Source organism: Oncorhynchus masou, chromosome 5 (genome assembly GCF_036934945.1).
Source record: "Oncorhynchus masou masou isolate Uvic2021 chromosome 5, UVic_Omas_1.1, whole genome shotgun sequence".
In the NCBI taxonomy this organism is placed as follows: domain Eukaryota; kingdom Metazoa; phylum Chordata; class Actinopteri; order Salmoniformes; family Salmonidae; genus Oncorhynchus; species Oncorhynchus masou.
Window position 1 is genome coordinate 14212167 of NC_088216.1, and position 20851 is coordinate 14233017.

General features: G+C 43.6%; 2 protein-coding genes across 2 annotated transcripts; both read right to left on the reverse strand.

The window, feature by feature from the left end:
• Positions 1 to 109: 109 nt before the first annotated feature.
• On the reverse strand, positions 110 to 9270 carry LOC135533948 (zinc finger protein 514-like). The gene is made up of 2 exons (XM_064961135.1): positions 9152 to 9270; positions 110 to 6870 (listed from the first exon to the last, which is right to left on the reverse strand). Exon 2 carries the CDS (start codon positions 6557 to 6559, stop codon positions 6008 to 6010), a length of 552 nt encoding a protein of 183 aa, XP_064817207.1. The 5' UTR covers positions 6560 to 6870; positions 9152 to 9270; the 3' UTR covers positions 110 to 6007.
• A 7143-nt stretch (positions 9271 to 16413) lies between these two features.
• Positions 16414 to 20202, reverse strand: LOC135533959 (replication initiator 1-like). The gene is made up of 3 exons (XM_064961141.1): positions 19929 to 20202; positions 19265 to 19497; positions 16414 to 16989 (listed from the first exon to the last, which is right to left on the reverse strand). The coding sequence occupies exons 2-3, from the start codon at positions 19278 to 19280 to the stop codon at positions 16595 to 16597; spliced, it is 411 nt and encodes a 136-aa protein (XP_064817213.1). The 5' UTR covers positions 19281 to 19497; positions 19929 to 20202; the 3' UTR covers positions 16414 to 16594.
• Positions 20203 to 20851: the final 649 nt, after the last annotated feature.

The following is a 20851-nucleotide window of genomic DNA, read 5'->3' on the forward strand; positions in this document are numbered from 1 at the left end:
GGTGACAAAACAGATGGCACTGTGATAGACTGCATCCAATTTATTGAGTAAAGTGTTGGAGGCTATTTTGTAAATGACATCGCGAAGTCGAGGATTGGTAGGATGGTCAGTTTTACGAGGGTATGTTTGGCAGCATGAGTGAAGGATGCTTTGCTGTGAAATAGGAAGCCAATTCTAGATTTAACTTTGGATTGGATATGTTTGATGTGAGTCTGGAAGGAGAGTTTACAGTCTAACCAGACACCTAGGTATTTGTAGTTGTCCACATATTCTAAGTCAGAGCCGTCCAGAGTAGTGATGTTGGACGGGCGGACAGGTGCAGGCAGCGATCGGTTGAAGAGCATGCATTTAGTTTTACTTGTATTGAAGAGCAATTGGAGGCCACGGAAGGAGAGTTGTATGGCATTGAAGCTCGCCTGGAGGGTCGTTAACACAGTGTCCAGTGAAGGGCCAGAAGTATACAGAATTGTGTCGTCTGCGTAGAGGTGGATCAGAGACTCCCCAGCAGCAAGAGCGACATCATTGATGTATACAGAGAAGAGAGTCGGTCCAAGAATTGAACCCTGTGGCACCCCCATAGAGACTGCCAGAGGCCCGGACAACAGACCCTCCGATTTGACACACTGAACTCTATCAGAGAAGTAGTTGGCGAACCAGAGGCAATCATTTGAGAAACCAAAGCTGTTGAGTCTGCCGATGAGGATGTGGTGATTGACAAAATCGAAAGCCTTGGCCAGGTCAATGAATACGGCTGCACAGTATTGTTTCTTATCCATGGCGGTTAAGATATCGTTTAGGACCTTGAGCGTGGCTGAGGTGCACCCATGACCAGCTCTGAAAACAGATTGCATAGCGGAGAAGGCATGGTGGGATTCAAAATGGTCGGTAATCTGTTTGTTGACTTGGCTTTTGAAGACCTTAGAAAGGCAGGGTAGGATAGATATATGTCTGTTGCAGTTTGGGTCAAGAGTGTCTCCCCCTTTGAAGAGGGGGATGACCGCAGCTGCTTTCCAATCTTTGGGAATCTCAGACGACACGGAAGAGAGGTTGAACAGGCTAGTAATAGGGGTGGCAACAATTTCGGCAGATCATTTTAGAAAGAAAGGGTCCAGATTGTCTAGCCCGGCTGATTTGTAGGGGTCCAGATTTTGCAGCTCTTTCGGAACATCAGCCGACTGGATTTGGGAGAAGGAGAAATGGGGAAGGCTTGGACGAGTTGCTACGGGTAGCCAGGTGGAAAGCATGTCCAGCCGTAGAAAAATGCTTTGTCACGGATGAATAGGAGTGGAAGGTAGGAGTCAGGTGCAGAGAGCAAAGGGTTCAAGAAAAATAGGCACTTTATTCCGGCACAAACGGTCATGCCCAAACACAAAGCTCTTGTCACAGTCGGGGCAGGGGTAAGGTTTCTCTCCAGTGTGCACTTTCTGGTAGTTTCAAGTTGTATTTTTTACACAGAACTGCTTCCCACACACAGAACAACTGTACGGCTTATCTCCTGTGTGAGTTCTCATGTGTCTTTCCAGCGATGAAAGCTTTTGGCAGTCTCTTCCACACACTGAACAGCAGTGAGAGGTCTTAGCTGTGTGACTCTCCTGGTGATGTTCAGGTTTTGCTGATGTAGAGGGACTCTCCTCCTGGTTAAACTCTCCCATGGGAATAACAAAGCAGCAAACGAGTTCATGTTGGATCGTTTATAGAAATAGAATCCAATCATTCAATTCAATGATGTCACAATGGGTGGACTGAAGATACCCAGGTTAGAACAAGAGGATCCTAATATCCCATACATTTATGCATAAAATGCAGAGAAATTCTAAAATACGGGACCAGCAATGCGAGCAAATATGGCTGAGAGTGAATGTGAGGCAGTGCAATCCAGCATCGGTTGATAGAACATTTCAAAATGGAAATGATTGCATCACAATACAACGCAGCCATTGCGAGTGTCCCCATGAGTTTACCAGTCAAATCACCAGGGTTAGAGTTTCCAAACCCTTCCTAGGAATTCTATTTTTTTATGGTATTGTTGTTTGACTGCAGTCTGATTCCATTTTCCCCCAAACTGTACACCTGCTCACTCCCCCTCATTGATTTACAAAATACTGGGTCAGTGTAAAAGCATTGGCTCGAGGGAGTTTCTTGCATCACTCCATTCCTATTGAATCCACAAGGGGGAGTGAATGAACGCACCCTTAATGAAGAATAGGAGAGAATGGGACCTCCTCCACTTACCATGATGAGAAGCATCCAACCCAACTTCTTCTCCATCAGAACTGATCAGACCACCACCAACTTCTTCTTATTTTACCTGCAGTTCCTCTAAGGCATCACTAATCCCAGGTATCTTTTGGAGGCCCTCGGGGTGCTCAGGTAACGTTGACAGATGGTCGTTGGAGGTACAGCCAGTCGGTGGATCAAGAGCATCACCATCAGCAGGGACCTGGCCAGCCTCGCTAGAGTGGATCTGCTGATGTCTTCTCAGACTTCCTGATTGTGAGAAGCCCCTCCCACAGTCAGGGCACTGGTAAGGTTTCTCTCCAGTGTGCATCCTCTGATGGGGCCTCAGGTGTGTGGATTCAGAGAACCCTTTCCCACAGACGTGACCCCTTTCTCCTGTGTGTATTTTCTGGTGTTTAGTGAGATTCCACAATGTAAAGAAAGTCATTCCACAGATAGAGCAAGAGTGAGGTTCCTCTTCTGTGTGCTTCAGCAGGTGTATTTTCATGGCTGCCTCTTCCCACAGTCAGGGCAGGGGTAAGGTTTCTCTCCTGTGTGCAGCCACTTCTATTTCAGGAGTACTGTGTGCTTCAGCAGGTGTATTTTCATGGCTCCTGTGTGAGCAAACCTCTTCCCACAGTCAGGGCAGGGGTAAGGTTTCTCTCCTGTGTGTATTTTCTGGTGTGTGTTAAGGTTGCCCCTCTCACTGAATTGCTTCCCACACACAGAGCAGGTTTGTCACCGGTGTGTGTTGTCATGTGTTTGTGAAGGTCTGATAACCTTTTCCACACACAGAGCAGGGGTAAGGATTCTCTCCTGTGTGTATCCTCATATGTAGTTGCAGTTTTGTCCTCACACTGAACAGCATTGAGAGCTCTTAGCTGTGTGATTCTCCTGGTTTTGTTCAGGTTCTCCTGATGTAAAAGGACTTGCTTCGCTCTCGGAGCAGTGGTCATGTCTCTCTGCTATGGGAAAAAGATAGCATGGATGAACTCAAATTAGTCAACACCCTGACTAAATCAAACTGTTTGGTCCTGACGAATGAACTATGTTTCTCCTACTCTGAATAACCCAAAGGAAATAAATGAATTGTAAAACAACGACATAAATAGTACAAAATAACCCCGTTGAACTCAACCAAAGGCATGATCTTCCTCCTCCTATTTTACTTTAACACTGAGTACCAGACTGACACCAGCCTCCTCTACAGCTACAGACACCTGCTGTTGTGATCTCTGTCCAGCGGCTTGGCTCTCTCCTGTGAGCGTTCTCTGGTGTTTTGTGAGACTTGACGATAAAGAGTAACTCTTCCCACACACGGAGCAACTGTATGGCTTCTCTCCAGTGTGTACTTTCTGGTGTCTGTTCAGAATTCCCTTCTCACTAAATAGTTTTTTTTTCTTCTCCTGATGCAGAGGGACTCTCTTCACTCTCTGAACAGTGGTCAGGTCTCTCTGCTTTGGCAACAACATGCGTATGGATTAACTCAAATTAGTCAACACCCCGACTAAGTCAAAATGTTTGCTCCTGACGAAACAGAAAATAAATATTGTAAAAGTATAGGGTCCATACTTTTCCAGGAAATGCTACATGTTAGCTTTTCCCATGAGATAACCTGGCACAGTTAGCCCTGAGCTAACCACCAGAAGGATATTTTAACCCTCCAAATCAAGGCTGTTCCACTTAAAATCAAATAAAATGTTATTGGTCGTGTACACACAGTATTCTGCTGTATTCTGCATTCTGTTGTTATAGCAGGTATTGTTTCTAGCTCCAACATTGCAGTGTTACCTAACAATACAAAACAATACATACAAATCCCACCAAAATGTACCAGAACAGTCTGGAATATATATATATAATGTTGTGTATAGACAGTATATGAATAGAAAAGCTCTGTACAGCAATAGTTATATAAGATGGTGTGTATAGACAGTAAGGTCAGTATATGAATAGAAAAGGTGTGTACAGCAGTAGTTAAATAGAATGAGCATTGAGCATCAATACCTCCTCCTTGAGACTATTTGTCAAAACACCCAGAATCCCCTGTATCACGTCCGGCCGTTCTATAAGTGAAGATAGGAGACGGTGCCAGACACATGCCGGAACCAACCCTATGACCTATGACCTATGTGACGTGTCTGTAACCAGTATAGAAGGGAACTAAATGACCCCTGTTCAGACAGGTACTTTATGCTTCTGAGTTTGACTGAACCATCCCTATGACCTATGACCTATGTGACGTGTCTGTAACCAGTATAGAAGGGAACTAAATGACCCCGTTCAGACAGGTACTTTATGCATCTGAGTTTGACTGAACCATCCCTATGACCTATGACCTATGTGACGTGTCTGTAACCAGTATAGAAGGGAACTAAACGGCCCCATTCAGACAGGTACTTTATGCATCTGAGTTTGACTGAACCATCCCTATGACCTATGACCTATGTGACGTGTCTGTAACCAGTATAGAAGGGAACTAAACGGCCCTGTTCAGACAGGTACTTTATGCATCTGAGTTTGACTGTGACCCTCCAGCTTGCTGACAATAAAGATCATTTAATATTGACTTTGAGTGTCCCTGTGGAAGGGTTTCTACAACAAGCTCTTACACTAAAAGGGCATTATCATCATTTTCACAATTTCACAGTATTATTCCAACCTCATAGTGTAGAAATATATATATATAAAACAGTATGTAAAAATATTGGCTGTTGTGGAATTTGTTCGAGGAAAATAATCATGCTGTCAGCTGGTTGTGTTAGCATAGGGTTACGATTCCTCATGCTGTCAGCTGGTTGTGTTAGCATAGGGTTACGATTCCTCATGCTGTCAGCTGGTTGTGTTAGCATAGGGTTACGATTCCTCATGCTGTCAGCTGGTTGTGTTAGCATAAGGCTACATTATCTCATGCTGTCAACTGGCTGTGTTAGCATAGGGCTACATTATCTCATGTTGTCAGCTGCTCGTGTTAGCATAAGGCTACATTATCTCATGCTGTCAGCTGGCTGTGTTAGCATAGGGCTACATTATCTCATGCTGTCAACTGGCTGTGTTAGCATAAGGCTACATTATCTCATGCTGTCAACTGGCTGTGTTAGCATAGGGCTACATTATCTCATGCTGTCAGCTGGTTGTGTTAGCATAGGGTTACGATTCCTCATGCTGTCAGCTGGTCGTGTTAACATAGGGCTACATTATCTCATGCTGTCAGCTGGTTGTGTTAGAATAGGGCTACGTTATTTCATGGGAAAAGCTTAAGCAAGAGATCTCAAGAAACTAAGCCTAAGTTTAAGCAAGAGGTCACAAGTATGGGCCCATTCAATATCTAAGCAATAGTACAAAATAAACGCTTCAGTTCACCAAAAGCAGGATCTTCCTTCTTCTCTTTCACTTTGACATCCGGTACTAGAATAGACACCTGCTGTTGTGATCCCTGTGATCCCACGAGATTGGTTCAGGGAAGAAGCAGCTACATTCTTTGGCAAGGACATGATGTCTTTGACTGGATCGGTTTGCTGACGAGGAGAATCTATTCCTACAGAGAGAGCAGGGGTAAGGTTTCACCCTAGTGTGAACCATCTGGTGTCTTCTGAGAAGTGCAACAGCTGAGAAACTCTTATTACACGGAGAGCTGCGGTGTGGTTTCTCTCCGGTGTGCTGTTGCATGTGTATCTTGAAAGTCCATGATTGGCTGAATTCCTTCCCACATTCTGAACAGCTGTACTGCGTGACACTAGTGTGGGATATTTTGTGTCTTGCTAGAGAGCTAGGGTGAACAAAGCTCTGATTACAGGTGGTACACTGGTAAGGTTTCTTTATCACCATTGACAAAAACAACAATTTCCTCCTCCTCCTCTTTGACATTAATTTCCTGTTCCTCGTCTTCGATCTTGATATTCATAGTTTGACAGCCCGATGACGACGTATCTCGAATTCCCAGTGTACACTGGTTGCTATGATTACTGGCATGACTGCATTGATGTTTGCGAAGACCTTCGGTCGAAGCGAAACCCCTCCCGCAATCAGAGCACTTGTAAGGTTTCTCTCCAGTGTGCACAGTCTGATGCTGCCTGAGCCTCGACGGTGACTCGTATCTCTTCCCACACTGTGAGCATTGGTAAGGTTTCGGTGTGGGTGCTCCTGTATGGCGTCGTACGTGTCTCGATAGAGTTCCCTTACAGCCAAAGCTCATCTCGCAGTAGGAGCACTGGTGAGGTCTCTCCCCGGTGTGCTTTCTCATGTGCATCTTCAGTTCATATGCAGAGAAAAATTCCTTTCCACAATCGGAGCACGGGTGCCTCTTTGTCGCGTCTGGCTGCTTCCCTCCAGGGTGGGTCATCTGATGTCTTTCCAGGTGGGGCTTCAGTGTGAATCGCTTCCCGCACACAGAGCACTGGTAAGGCTTCTCTCCTGTATGTGTGTGGCGGTGTCTCTTCAGTTTGGAGGGGTGAACAAAGTCTTTTCCACATACTGGACAGACGGAAGACTCCTTAGCAGGTTTTGTGTGTGTTCTCAGGTGTCTGTTGATATTGGATGGGTGAGCGATTTCTATTCCACATTGGGGGCATCGCCATGGCTTCTTAGTCGCAGGATTCTCCTGGTGTTGTTCTGCTGATGCCTCTTCACCAGAGCCGGGGTTAGGATTCTCTCCTGTTACAATAGGACAAGAAAAGTTCAATGACAAATTAGGGACGCACGATATAAATCGGTGAACATATCGGAATCTGCCGATATTAGCTAAAAAATGCCAACTAGTTTAACGCCAATGTGCAAAACTGATGTCAAAGCTGGCATGCATACCTATATAATGTAGGTACATGACGTAATGACGGCACGTAAAATTTTGCGCTACACATGCAGCACAGCATTCCTAACCTCGTCCAGCAGTCATTTGAAAGAGTAAGACAATTTCAGAGAGACAACTCAAAAGAGAAATCCATTCACGCCAAGATAATGGTATTCATTGCCCTTGACAACCAACCGTTCTCTGTCGTGGGGGATGTTGGCTTTCGCTGCCTGGTTGAGCACCGGTACACACGTTGCCCTACCGGAGTTACACAGTTACACAGTAGTAGCGTCCCTGCTATTAGCTTCACAACATACTATGGCCGTTTGGGTCTCTGTGTGTCAAAAAAGACACACGTCAAATAACACTATTTGACCCACTAAATTAGCATTTAATTTGACCTGTCAAATAACACAGTTCTATTATAGAATGTTATGTGGTTCTGAACTATAGCTACTGAAACAGATTGTCGTTTTGCTATGTTTTTGGGGAAGAACATTGCTAAATCCATGAGCTAGCTAGCTTTTTTTATGACCAGCACTGTAGGTGCGTGAGACAACTTTACTAGCATCATAGCATACGTATCGATGAATCGTTGTGACACATGAAGTAGGAGTGATTGTGTAATCAATGTGTAATAACTATGTAAAAAAAATGTATGAATGCATTAAATTATTATGTGACGTGCAGTCATATTCAGGTCCTGATTGGTCAGCAAGCTTATTTGACACATCTAATAGTGTTATTTGACACACAAAGACCCAAACAGCGTTCCATAGCAAGAGAAATCCTGGTTGAGAATGAAACGATGAAGCAGCACAGCAAGTAAGTGAAAGAAATTGGTTTTGATTATGTTTCGCTGGTAATGGGGACACACGTCAATGCCAACAAAATAACTTTTTGGTGTGTGTGTGTGTGTGTGTGTGTGTATGTGTGTAACCTTTATTTAACTAGGCAAGGTCAGTTAAGAACAAATTCTTATTTACAATGACAGTCTACCCCGGCCAAACCTGTTGACACTGGGCCAATTGTGCGCCGCCCTATGAGACTCCCAATCACGGCCGGATGTGATACAGCCTGGATTAGAATCAGGGACCGTAGTGATGCCTCTTGCCTTAGACCTCTGCATCCATGTGTGTGTGTTAACTATTTAATTGTACAAGAATGATTAAAAGAATGCAACATTTTTTTATATCGGTTTCGTTTTTTTTGGCAAGAAAAATATTAGATATCGGTATCAGCCAAAAATGTCATATCGGTGCATAACAAATCAAATCCAATCAAATTTTATTTGTCACATACACATGGTTAGCAGATGTTAATGCGAGTGTAGTGAAATGCTTGTGCTTCCAGTTCCGACTATGCAGTAATAACCAACAAGTAATCTAACTAACAATTCCAAAACTAATTTCTTATACACAGTGTAAGGGGATAAAGAATATGTACATAAAGATATGAATGAGTGATGGTGCAGAACGGCATAGGCAAGATACAGTAGATGGTATCGAGTACAGTATAACGACAAATACATGATTCTATTCTATTATTTGTAGTTGTCCTCTGTTTTTATTCTGCAAACAAGTCACCTTTTAGTGAATTAAACTGCTATATATGGCAGTGTTTTCACTATATTCATTTATATTCATTTATGTCTCTGCGTGCAGTTTAAAGGAAGCTGCTAACTAGCGTTAGCGCAATGAAACTTCCCTCAAACTGCAGAAACAAACAAATGGTGTCCATGAGTTCATCTGACTCTGGGGAAGTAGATTGCCCAAAATCTCTCACTTTCCCTTTAAGATCAGAGTGAAACGTTGCAGTGTATATTTGAACAGTGGTACGAATGAGAGCCACAAGGGCACAGCCACTGCCTGCTCCTCTTCATCTCCCTACAGTGCAGCGGAGCAGCATCTGTTCTATTAAAGATGGAGTCAACATCAGTACATTTATCATGCATTTTGGAATAGAATGCCCTTTTAAAAAGAGTCCCCAGAAATGACCTTCTCCTCACAGTCGTCCTACAAAACAACCCCCCCGCCTGCTAGCTTTGCCACCGCTGCTGAAAAGGATCCTGGGGGAAACACTGTATGGAACAGAACTATATAATCCCATTGATATTATTAATTCAGTCACTATAGTAATACTTACCAGTATCATCCACATCCCAGTCTTCCTCCTCCTCTTTGACTACAATGTTAAATCTGGGTATTTCACTGCAGTTGTCGATGTCTCTATGGTTAGAGTCAGGAACCAGTGACTCTGGAGGGTTGGGTTCGGAGGGTTGGGTTCAGTGGAGCGGGAGAGAGGAGGGTTGGGTTCAGTGGAGCAGTGGAGGGGAGAGAGGAGGGTTGGGTTCAGTGGAGCGGGAGAGAGGAGGGTTGGGTTCAGTGGAGCGGGAGAGAGGAGGGTTGGGTTCAGTGGAGCGGGAGAGAGGAGGGTTGGGTTCAGTGGAGCGGGAGAGAGGGGGGATGGATGGGTCGGCAGAATCCTAAAATAAAGAATGACTTGTTATAAAATAGCGACATTCATCATCAGCTACCACTTGCGTGTATCAGAGTTCCAAAAACGCGTACGCACCGCAGTGTTCTAGAACTTTGGCTTTAATACTTTTTGAATTGCGTTCCATTGTGTTGAAATTGTGGGAAGGTGTGCGTTCGGGCTGTGTGTGTGTCCCCCCCAAAAAAATAGTCCGAATGAATCTAAGATAAATCAAGAAATCTGTAATTAATTTAGATGTCTTTACCGAGGAGGTCTTAGTCGCAGAATTGTATATATCAAACTAAGATACTTGGTGCAGTATTTCTAAAGTGGAAAAAATGAGCATGAAAACTAGTCGTCTCTCGTTGAATGACAACAAACACCCCACTGAAGAATCCCGTTCCCACTCCGACAAGGAGGAAGAACAATGAGCCAGGATGCATAAATGTGCAGTGCTGTAAAGCACTTAAGTAAAAGTACTATATACGTTTTGTTTGTATCTGTACTTTCCTATTTATATTTTTATAACCTTTTACTTTTACTCCACTACATTCCCGAAAGAAAATCATGTACTTTTTACTCCATACATTTTCCCTGACACCCAAAAGTACTTGTTACATTTCGAATGTTTAGCGGGACAGGAAAATGGTTCAATTCATGCGCTTTCCAATTCATCCCTGGTCATCCCTACTGCCTCTGATCTGGTGGTCACTAAACACAAATGCTTAATTTGTAAATGATGTCTGAGTGTTGGAGTGTGCCCCTGGCTATCCGTACATTTTAAAAAATCAAGAAAAATCCTGCCATTTGGTTTGCTTAATATAAACAATGTGAAATTATTTTTACTTTCACTTTTGATACTTAAGTATATTTTAGAATTTACACTTAGTTTTGATACTTAAGTATATTTAAAACTAAATACTTGCTGGGTGACTCACTTTTACTTGAGTCATTTTCTATTAAGGTATCTGTACTTTTACTCAAGTATGACATTTGGTTACTTTTTGCAACACTGTAAATGTGAAGCATCCGGTTGGCGGTTCCACACTGCCAAATATGGTGATGAGAGGAAACCCAGGGTCCGGCTGGGGGAGAAGATGGTGTGAGATGGATTTTGGCCGAAATTCTGCAAATTTTCTCATTGATTAAACATTTGATCTCCATTCAGTATTACGTTTCCAAAACTAGAATCTGTAACAGAGTGGACTGCGTTTAGTAGACTTTACCCTTTGCAAAGTAAAAAAAAAATGTTTTGTGTTGTTTAGAAGGGCGTATTGAGAACACACACACTTAAGAGTAGACCTTCCCTAATGCAAATATGCAAATAAACGCTAGACTCTCACTAGCTAGTGTTTGGCTCTGCCCACTTCCTTGCTTGTTCTGCAAACTATGATACATTTTCTCCCATCGGGAACGACAGGCTCTGGTCGATCTTGGGTTAGTTAAAAAATATATATTTGGTAATACTGTTGACCAATCACCGACGAAGGGGCGTAGACTTCAGCTACGAAATTTCAACTCGCCTCAAGAAAATAAAAAGTGTGCTCGAACGTCACAAATGTTCGTCATAATACATGTGCGTCACTGTTTCGACTGGAAAGCATGCGACAGGCTTTAGGCAACGCCGTCCAGACTGGTTTAGCATTACCCACCTAACATTAGCTGCAGTCATTCCATAGAGATAGAGGACACAACATTGTATATGTTCTATTAAGGCATCTCTGAGAGCATGGGCAGCGCCATTGAGGCTATCTCCATTTTGAAGTAGTCCAATTTCTTCTTCTACTACTTCTATGAGTTGGTAAACAAACTGAAAGGGTGCGTACTGCCACCTGGAGGGTGTTATTTAGACAGGCATAAAGCAAAGGTTGGCAATTGACTGTCACCTGCAGTTTTGGAACGTTTGCTCACAAATATAATTAATTGGCTGATCCCTCCTGATGACCTGGATGGAATTATGAGATCCTTCCTAACCCACCGGATGTCCCACCCAGTTGATTACTTCAAAATGGTGAACGTCCTCAATGGTACTAGTCCTCCATCTGTCTCTATGAGTCTTTCTCACCTCATCCATCATGAATTCTTCTATCGCTTCATATGAATTATGTAGTTAGAGCACTGAATTATAGCTGATTATTCTGACATCACCGTTTTCATTCCACTGACCGTTCACATTAGTTAGATAGCTGATTGCTTGATATCCAGAACTATTTGAAAACTAGCTAAATCAGTAAGCTATGCTTTAGCTAACAAGCTAACTTACTTTCCTAGACCCGATAACAAAACGATATGGAATTGTGGTTGATAACATCGTCGGTTCCACGTTTATAGTCCGTGTTTGACAATATCAAAATCTACTTTAAACCGTATCAAATGATATCGGACACATTTTCACACACTTACAAAATAACCCCGCGAGCTAACTATCAACCTTAGTATGTTTCTTCTTCCGGGTTAGATTCCTCAGACGATCCGCGTTAGCGCCACCACCTGTTCTGGAGTCCAAACAGCAACAATATGAATGGGACTTTGTCTCCAGGGTTGTGTAAGTTACTTTCTAAATGTAATCGGTTACAATCTGTTACCGGTCCAACATGGTACTCGGTAGGATTACCCAAACTCATTAATGTTATCTGATTACTTCCCCTTAAGAGGCATATATGGGTTGGTTGTTTAGCAACGAAACCAACACATGCGCAACTATGGGGCAACAGAGTTGGCTGATGCTGCGTTCACATGCTCGTCAGACATTTCCGACTTGCTGATTCGTTGAATACAGCAGGTGTATAACTACAAGTTAGCAAGTCGAACATGTCATAGTTTCGACTAGCACTTGTACTTAGCATTAGACTGTTGACAACATGTATACTATATTTAATCTCCAAATGTTTATTGAAAACAAATACATTTGCACAATGAGCACTTGTCTCACATACATCGTTATGGTTGTTGGATAGCTTGCTAGTGAATTTTTTGCCATATTAGCATAAACATGACATCAGTCAAAACAAGACATCAATATAATGACCACCACCTACGATTCCCCACACGGAAACTGATTGTATTAATTTATTCAATTAGTGACACCTCTAGGATTGCGAAGCCGTGCCTTAGACCACTGCGCCAAACGGGAGGTCTCCATGGCAACCTCTTGTCACTGAGGGGATTCGTTTATCTGGCCCGGGTTACACCGGTAGGAGGAGTTTGAACCAGGTGGGAAGTGATTGCATTAGTCCTGGAAGCGGGCTGCCTCCCTGGCATGAGCCAGGTGCTCTGGCTGACATGAAGTCGCCTACTTCCCTAATAGAGTAACACTTTAATTAGTCATTATTGATTAAAACAGACACTCTTCACTTCTTGAGCTCAGCAGCTTCATAGTTTATATAAAATAAAAATTGAGATTTTTTTTTTTTAATCATTGCAATGATTTATTTAATCATGACACGACTACTGTGCGCAGGTACCGTTGTAATCAGGTGGTGACGTTCCACACAGACACCGAGACCCGTCTGCGAGAACTTCAGAAGAAAACATTTAAGTGCTTATGAATGAGAGACAATTCAACAGAGTAATATGACAATAATAACAATTAAAGTTATTCAAATAGTATATTTAGTGTAAACCAGACAAGCGTCCCGACTCAACGGATGGTCATAAAAAAAAGGCGTTGATCACAAATCTTCATAGTAAAATAACACTTGCTTGGCTTTTCACCCACTCCCAGAACCCACTCCCAGAACCTGAAGGTAAAGGAATAGTGCACCTCTATGTGGCCTCCCACTGATGATGACATGACAGCCTGAACCTTGGTGCTTGGCCCTCCTCAGTCAGAATTAGGAGAAGAGCATACAAATCATTTTGATCATGTTTTGGTTTTGTTGTGCGGACCCTCTACAAGTGAAACTCTCAAGGCAAACGGCGTCTCGTTAGCATCCTCTGTCGTAACTGTGGTGGGGCCCGGAGAAGAGGAACACACATAAATAACGGTGCCCCCTGTATATAGCCTCGCTATTGTTATTTTACCGCTGCTGCTCTTTAATTATTTGTTATTTTTACTTTATTTTTTATTTTTAGGTCTTTTCTTAACTTCACTGTAAGGTCGTGTTGTTTTCGGAGCAGGTGCCAAATACAATCTGATCTGATGCTAGCAAGGCACATGAATTCCCACTACTTTTAACAGTCGAGACAAAAGTAGTGAGATTAACCACAGAGATAATAGATCTGTCTGGTTTCCCGGATATAGATTAAGCCTGGTCCAAAGGCCGTCTGTATGAAGATGATATAGATTAAGCCTGGTCCAAAGGACGTCTGTATGAAGATGATATAGATTAAGCCTAGTCCAAAGGCCGTCTGTATGAAGATGATATAGATTAAGCCTAGTCCAAAGGCCGTCTGTATGAAGATGATATAGATTAAGCCTGGTCCAAATACCGTCTGTATGAAGATGATATAGATTAAGCCTCCAAAGGCCGTCTGTCCAAATTAAGCCTAGTCCAAAGGCCGTCTGTATGGTCTGTATGAAGATGATATGTATGAAGATGATATAGATTAAGCCTGGTCCAAAGGACGTCTGTATGAAGATGATATAGATTAAGCCTAGTCCAAAGGCCGTCTGTATGGTCCAAAGGCCGTCTGTATGAAGCATCTTAAAGTAGGAGTGCTGATTGATGGTCAGCTTCCTCCTTTTTAGATCCCAATAAATATGGTTATATGGACAGGGGGACCTGATCCTAGATCAGCACTCCTACTCTGAGACACATGATACATAACGGCCCCATGGAGCAACAATCGGTTTCTCTATTGAACATGCTATTTAAATGCAGAACTAGTCTTAAATCGGTCAGCAACATTAAAGGAGCAGTCTGCAGTTCAAACTGGTCTTACATGTTGTCAGCAACGTAGCGGGGGTTAAAGGCGCAATCTGCAGTTCAAACTGGCCTTACATGTTGTCAGCAACGTAGCGGGGGTTAAAGGAGCAGTCTGCAGTTCAAACTGGTCTTACATATTGTCAGCAACGTAGCGGGGGTTAAAGGAGCAGTCTGCAGTTCAAACTGGTCTTACATGTTGTCAGCAACATATCGGGGGTTAAAGGCGCAATCTGCAGTTCAAACTGGCCTTAAATGTTGTCAGCAACGTAGCGGGGGTTAAAGGAGCAGTCTGCAGTTCAAACTGGCCTTACATGTTGTCAGCAACATAGCGGGGGTTAAAGGCACAATCTGCAGTTCAAACTGGCCTTACATGTTGTCAGCAACGTAGCGGGGGTTAAAGGCTCAAACTGGCCTTACATGTTGTCAGCAACGTAGCGGGGGTTAAAGGCTCAAACTGGCCTTAAATGTTGTCAGCAACATAGCGGGGGTTAAAGGCACAATCTGCAGTTCAAACTGGCCTTACATGTTGTCAGCAACGTAGCGGGGATTAAAAGCGCAATCTGCAGTTCAAACTAGAGGTCGGCCGGTTAATTAGGGGTCATTTCTTTGCACGAATGTAACTAACCATAAACATCAATGCCTTTCTTAAAATTAATACACAGAATTATATATTTTTAAACCTGCATATTTAGTTTAAATTAATGAATGTTAGCAGGCAATATTAACTAGGGATATTGTGTCACTTCTCTTGCGTTCATTGCACGCAGAGTCAGGGTATATGCAACAGTTTGGGCCGCCTGGCTCGTTAACTAATTTGTCAGAATTTTACGTAATTATGACATAACATTGAAGGTTGTGCAATGTAACAGCAATATTTAGACTTAGGGATGCCACCCGTTTGATAAAATACGAAACGGTTCCGTATTTCACTGAGAGAATAAACATTTTGTTTTCGAAATGATAGTTTCTGGATTTGAACATATTGATGACCAAAGGCTCGTATTTCTGTGTTTATTATATTATAATTAAGTCTATGATTTGATATTTGATAGAGCAGTCTGACTGAGCAGTGGTAGGCAGCAGCAGGCTCGTAAACATTCAAACTTTACTGCGTTTGCCAGCAGCTCTTAGCAATGCTTGAACCACAGCGCTGCTTATGACTTCAAGCCTATCAACTCCTGAGATTAGGCTGGCAATACTAAAGTGCCTATTAGAACATCCAATAGTCAAAGGTATATGAAATACAAATGGTATAGAGAGAAATAGTCGGCGCGTCATAACTCCTATAATAACTACAACCTAAAACTTCTTAACTGGGAATATTGAAGAACTGGGAATGTTGAACCACCCAGCTTTCATATGTTCTCATGTTCTGAGCAAGGAACTTAAACGTTAGCTTTTTTACATGGCACATATTGCACTTTTACTTTCTTCTCCAACACTGTGTTTTTGCATTATTTAACCCAAATTGATCATGATTCACTATTTATTTGAGACTAAATAGATTTTATTTATGTATTATATTAAGTTAAAATAAGTGTTCATTCAGCATTGTTGTAATTGTCATTATTACAAATATTACCACACTCATATATATAAAAATCGTCCGATTAATCAGTATCGGCTTGTTTTGGTCCTCCAATAATTGTATCGGCGTTGAAAATGGAAGATTTCCCATTTAAAGGTGCCAGTACTGCCAGTGAGGTCTCTCCAGATCACTCTCAACTCTAGGTAGGCCTAGAGGCATGGGTCTCTCCAGATCACTCTCAACTCTAGGTAGGCCTAGAGGCATGGGTCTCTCAACTCTAGGTAGGCCAAGAGGCATGGATCTCTCCACTCTGGGTAGAGGCATGAGTCTCTCTACTCTAGGAGCTGGCCTGGGCCTTCCGTCCTGGGTGATTGGTTCGGTATGTCTGCGCTGGACAACTGCTTAGGCCTGCCTAGCTGGCGGGTCGGTCCGATGGGCTTGGGAGCGTGGGTCCTCTGGTGCTGCCGGAGCCCCTGTAGATAGTAGAAACTCTTCCCGCACTCCTCACACTGATGGGGCTTCTCTCCGTGTGGACTCTGAGGTGAACCTTGAGGTCAAACTCTCTGAAGTAACTCTTCCCACAGACGGAGCAGAGGTGGCTCTTCTGTCCGGTGTGCATACGGAAGTGACATGTAAGTTGGGACTGTTGCTTGAATCTCTTTCCGCACTCGGGGCAGAGGTGGGGTCTCTCTCCCCGGTGAGCGCTCTCGTGCTTCTTCAGCCCTTCTTCTGTGATGAAGCCCTTCCCACACTCAGTGCATTGGTAAGGCCTCTCCCGGTGTGCATTCGCATGTGGATCTTGACGTAGTAATTACTGCGGAACCTCTTGCCACAGTCAGGGCAGGGGAAAGGCTTCTTGTTGTTGTGAGCCAACCGGTGTTCTTCCAACTGTGCCTTCTCAGAGAACTGCTCCCCGCACAGCGAGCAGAAGAAAGAGGCCTTCTCTCCGCTGTCCTGAGACGTCATGTGTTTCTGCGCTGACGGTCGATCTGGACAGTTGAAGTTCTCCTGAGCTGCTGATGTGGCGGCGGTGTGATTCTCCTGGTGGTTTTCAGGACCTCTTGACGTAGACGGACCTAACCCACCAGCAGACAACAAACTGGGGTTCCCGTCTGCAGGGACGATAAAATGTTGACATTTAGGTTGTGGCCCCAAAACGGACCCCTATTCCCTATATCAGGGCTCTCCAACCCTGTTCCGGAGAAATACCCTCCTGTAGGTTTTAAATCCAACCTGTTCCTGGAGAGATACCCTCCAGGAGGTATTCACACCACCCCAACATCAACATACAGTACAGTGCCTTCAGGTATTCACACCACCCCAACATCAACATACACTACAGTGCCTTCAGGAAGTATTCACAGTGCCTTCCACCCCAACATCAACATACAGTACAGTCCCTTCAGGAAGTATTCACACCACCCCAACATACAGTACAGTGCCTTCAGGAGGTATTCACACCACACCCCAACATCAACATACAGTACAGTGCCTTCAGGAAGTATTCACACCACCCCAACATCAACATACAGTACAGTGCCTTCAGGAAGTATTCACATCACCCCAACATCAACATACAGTACAGTGCCTTCAGGAAGTATTCACACCACCCCAACATCAACATACAGTACAGTGCCTTCAGGAAGTATTCACACCACCCCAACATCAACATACAGTACAGTGCCTTCAGGAACCACCCCAACATCAACATTCAGTGCCTTCAGGAAGTATTCACACCACCCCAACATCAACATACAGTACAGTGCCTTCAGGAAGTATTCACACCACCCCAACATCAACATACAGTACAGTGCCTTCAGGAGGTATTCACACCACCCCAACATCAACATACAGTACAGTGCCTTCAGGAAGTATTCACACCACCCCAACATCAACATACAGTACAGTGCCTTCAGGAAGTATTCACACCACCCCAACATCAACATACAGTACAGTGCCTTCAGGAAGTATTCACACCCCAACATCAACATACAGTACAGTGCCTTCAGGAAGTATTCACACCACCCCAACATCAACATACAGTTACAGTACAGTGCCTTCAGGAAGTATTCACACCACCACATCCCAACATCAACATACAGTACAGTGCCTTCAGGAAGTATTCACACCACCCCAACATCAACATACAGTACAGTGCCTTCAGGAAGTATTCACACCACCCCAACATCAACATACAGTACAGTGCCTTCAGGAAGTATTCACACCACCCCAACATCAACATACAGTACAGTGCCTTCAGGAGGTATTCACCACCCCAACATCAACACAGTGCCTTCAGGAAGTATTCACACCACCCCAACATCAACATACAGTACAGTGCCTTCAGGAAGTATTCACACCACCCCAACATCAACATACAGTACAGTGCCTTCAGGAAGTATTCACACCACCCCAACATCAACATACAGTACAGTGCCTTTAGGAAGTATTCACACCACCTAACATCAACATACAGTACAGTGCCTTCAGGAAGTATTCACACCACCCCAACATCAACATACAGTACAGTGCCTCAGGAAATCACAGCACCCCAACATTAAAATGGAGTACAGTGCCTTGAGTATGCATCAACATGTACAGTGCCTTGGTATTCACACCACCCCAACATCAACATACAGTACAGTGCCTTCAGGAAGTATTCACACCACCCCAACATCAACATACAGTACAGTGCCTTCAGGAAGTATTCACAGACTCTTCCCACATGTCGTTGTGTTACTGCCTGAATTTAAAATGGAGACATGTGAGTGTGTGACTGGCCTACTACACACAACACCCCATGATGTCAGAGTAATTATGTTTTAAAGTTCTTATAAATTAAAAATGAAAAGCTGAAATGTCTTGAGTCAGTTCAGTGTTCAACCTCTTTGTTACGGTGAGACTAATTAAGTTCAGGAGTAAAAATGGCCTTAACAAATCACATAATAAGTTGCATGGACTCACTCTGTGTGCAATAATAGTGTTTAACATGATTTTTTAAATGACTACCTCATCGCTGTACCCCACACATACAATTATCTCAATTGTCCCTCAGTCAAGCAGTGAATTTCAACCAAAGATTCAACCACAAAGACCAGGAAGGTTTTCCAATGCCTCGCAAAGAAGGGCCCCTATTGGTTGATGGGTAAACATCAAAAAGCAGACATTGAATATCCCTTTGAGCATGGTGAAGTTAGTCATTACACTTTGATTTTTTCTCCCACTTTGACCAGGGTATTTTGTGTTTATCATTAACCATTAAAAAAAGAACAATTAAACCCATTTCAATCCCACCTTGTAACACAACAAAATGTGGAAAAAGTCAAGAGGTATGAATCCTTTCTGGAGACACTGTACGTGGACCACAACATCAGCATCAGCACTCACCTCGGTGTGTTTTCATGTGCGTTTTCAGGTTCCCTGGCTGAGTGAAACCCTTTCCGCACAGGGAGCAACAGTACGGTTTCTCCCCGGTGTGGATTCTCACGTGCAGCTTCAGCTTGGACGCGTCGGATAGTTCTTTGCCACAGGTCGGACACCGGTGAGTCCTCTTCCCTCTCCCCGCCGCTGCCCTGTAGTTGGACCTGCTGCCTCACCAGAGAACACACCCAGACTCTCCTCTGGAACAAACACACAGTTAGTCTATCTCAAACGGTTCCCTATTCCCCATTTTTTTTTTTTAAATATTTTTTTACCTTTATTTAACTAGGTAAGTCAGTTAAGAACAAATTCTTATTTTCAATGACGGCCTAGGAACAGTGAGTTAACTGCCTTGTTCAGGGGCAGAACGACAGATTTGTACCTTGTCAGCTCGGGGATTTCGGGTTACTAGTCCAACTCTCTAACCACTAGGCTACCCTGCCGCCCCAGGGTGCACTACCTTTGACACGAGCCTATGGGCCCCTAGTGTGCACTACGTAGGGAATATGGGTGCCATTTGAGGCACAACCTACTCACAGTGAATTCACTAGTAACCCGTCAGGAAGGCTATACAATAGCGCTACAGTCATCGACGAAAGCCGTTGTGAGTGTCCATCACAGGCTCGCTTACCGGCGTGCTCCTTCTGATGTCTCTGCAGCAGCTCTTGGTTGTCGAACGGCGTTCCGCACACGTAGCAGTTGTAATCCAGATGTGTCTGCAGGTGGAGCAACAGCTCATATTCCCGGGGGAATCCCTCTCCACATTTAAAGCAGCGACGGTTGTTAAACCTCTTGGCTTTGGGTTGCTTCTGTTTGTCTCCTCGGACGCTGGTTTTCCGTTTGACCTGTTGTTTCTTCCGGTGTTTTCTCTGTGGTCCTGGTGCAGAGGGACCGTCGCCACCGGTCTTTGCTGTGTGACAAAAGAGAATGGGTTTAAAGGATTGGTCAAAAAACATTGTCCGTCGCCCAAATGGCACGCTATTCCCTATTTAGGGCACTACCTTTTGAACAGAGCCCTATATAGGGACAGGAGGATTTATAACGCAGCCAAATTAACAGGCTATAGTTGATGTTCTGTTGACAGGGTGCCATTTTAAAAAACACAGCCAAATTAACAGGCTATAGTTAAATGATGTTCTGTTGACAGGGTGCCATTTTAAAAACAGCCAAATTAACAGGCTATAGTTGATGTTCTGTTGACAGGGTGCCATTTTAAAACACAGCCAAATTAACAGGCTATAGTTGAATGATGTTCTGTTGACTGGGTGCTATTTTAAAACACAGCCAAATTAACAGGCTATAGTTGAATGATGTTTTGTTGACAGGGTGCCATTTTAAAACACAGCCAAATTAACAGGCTATAGTTGAATGATGTTCTGTTGACAGGGTGCCATTTTAAAACACATCCAAATTAACAAGCTATAGTTGATGTTCTGTTGACAGGGTGCCATTTTAAAAACACAGCCAAATTAACAGGCTATAGTTGAATGATGTTCTGTTGACAGGGTGCCATTTAAAACACGGCCAAATTAACATGCTATAGTTGAATGATGT

What these genes read in the sequence shown, in the direction of transcription:
- LOC135533948 (XM_064961135.1), bottom strand. Translation starts at nt 6,559, where the DNA reads ATGACCCACCCTGGAGGGAAGCAGCCAGACGCGACAAAGAGGCACCCG.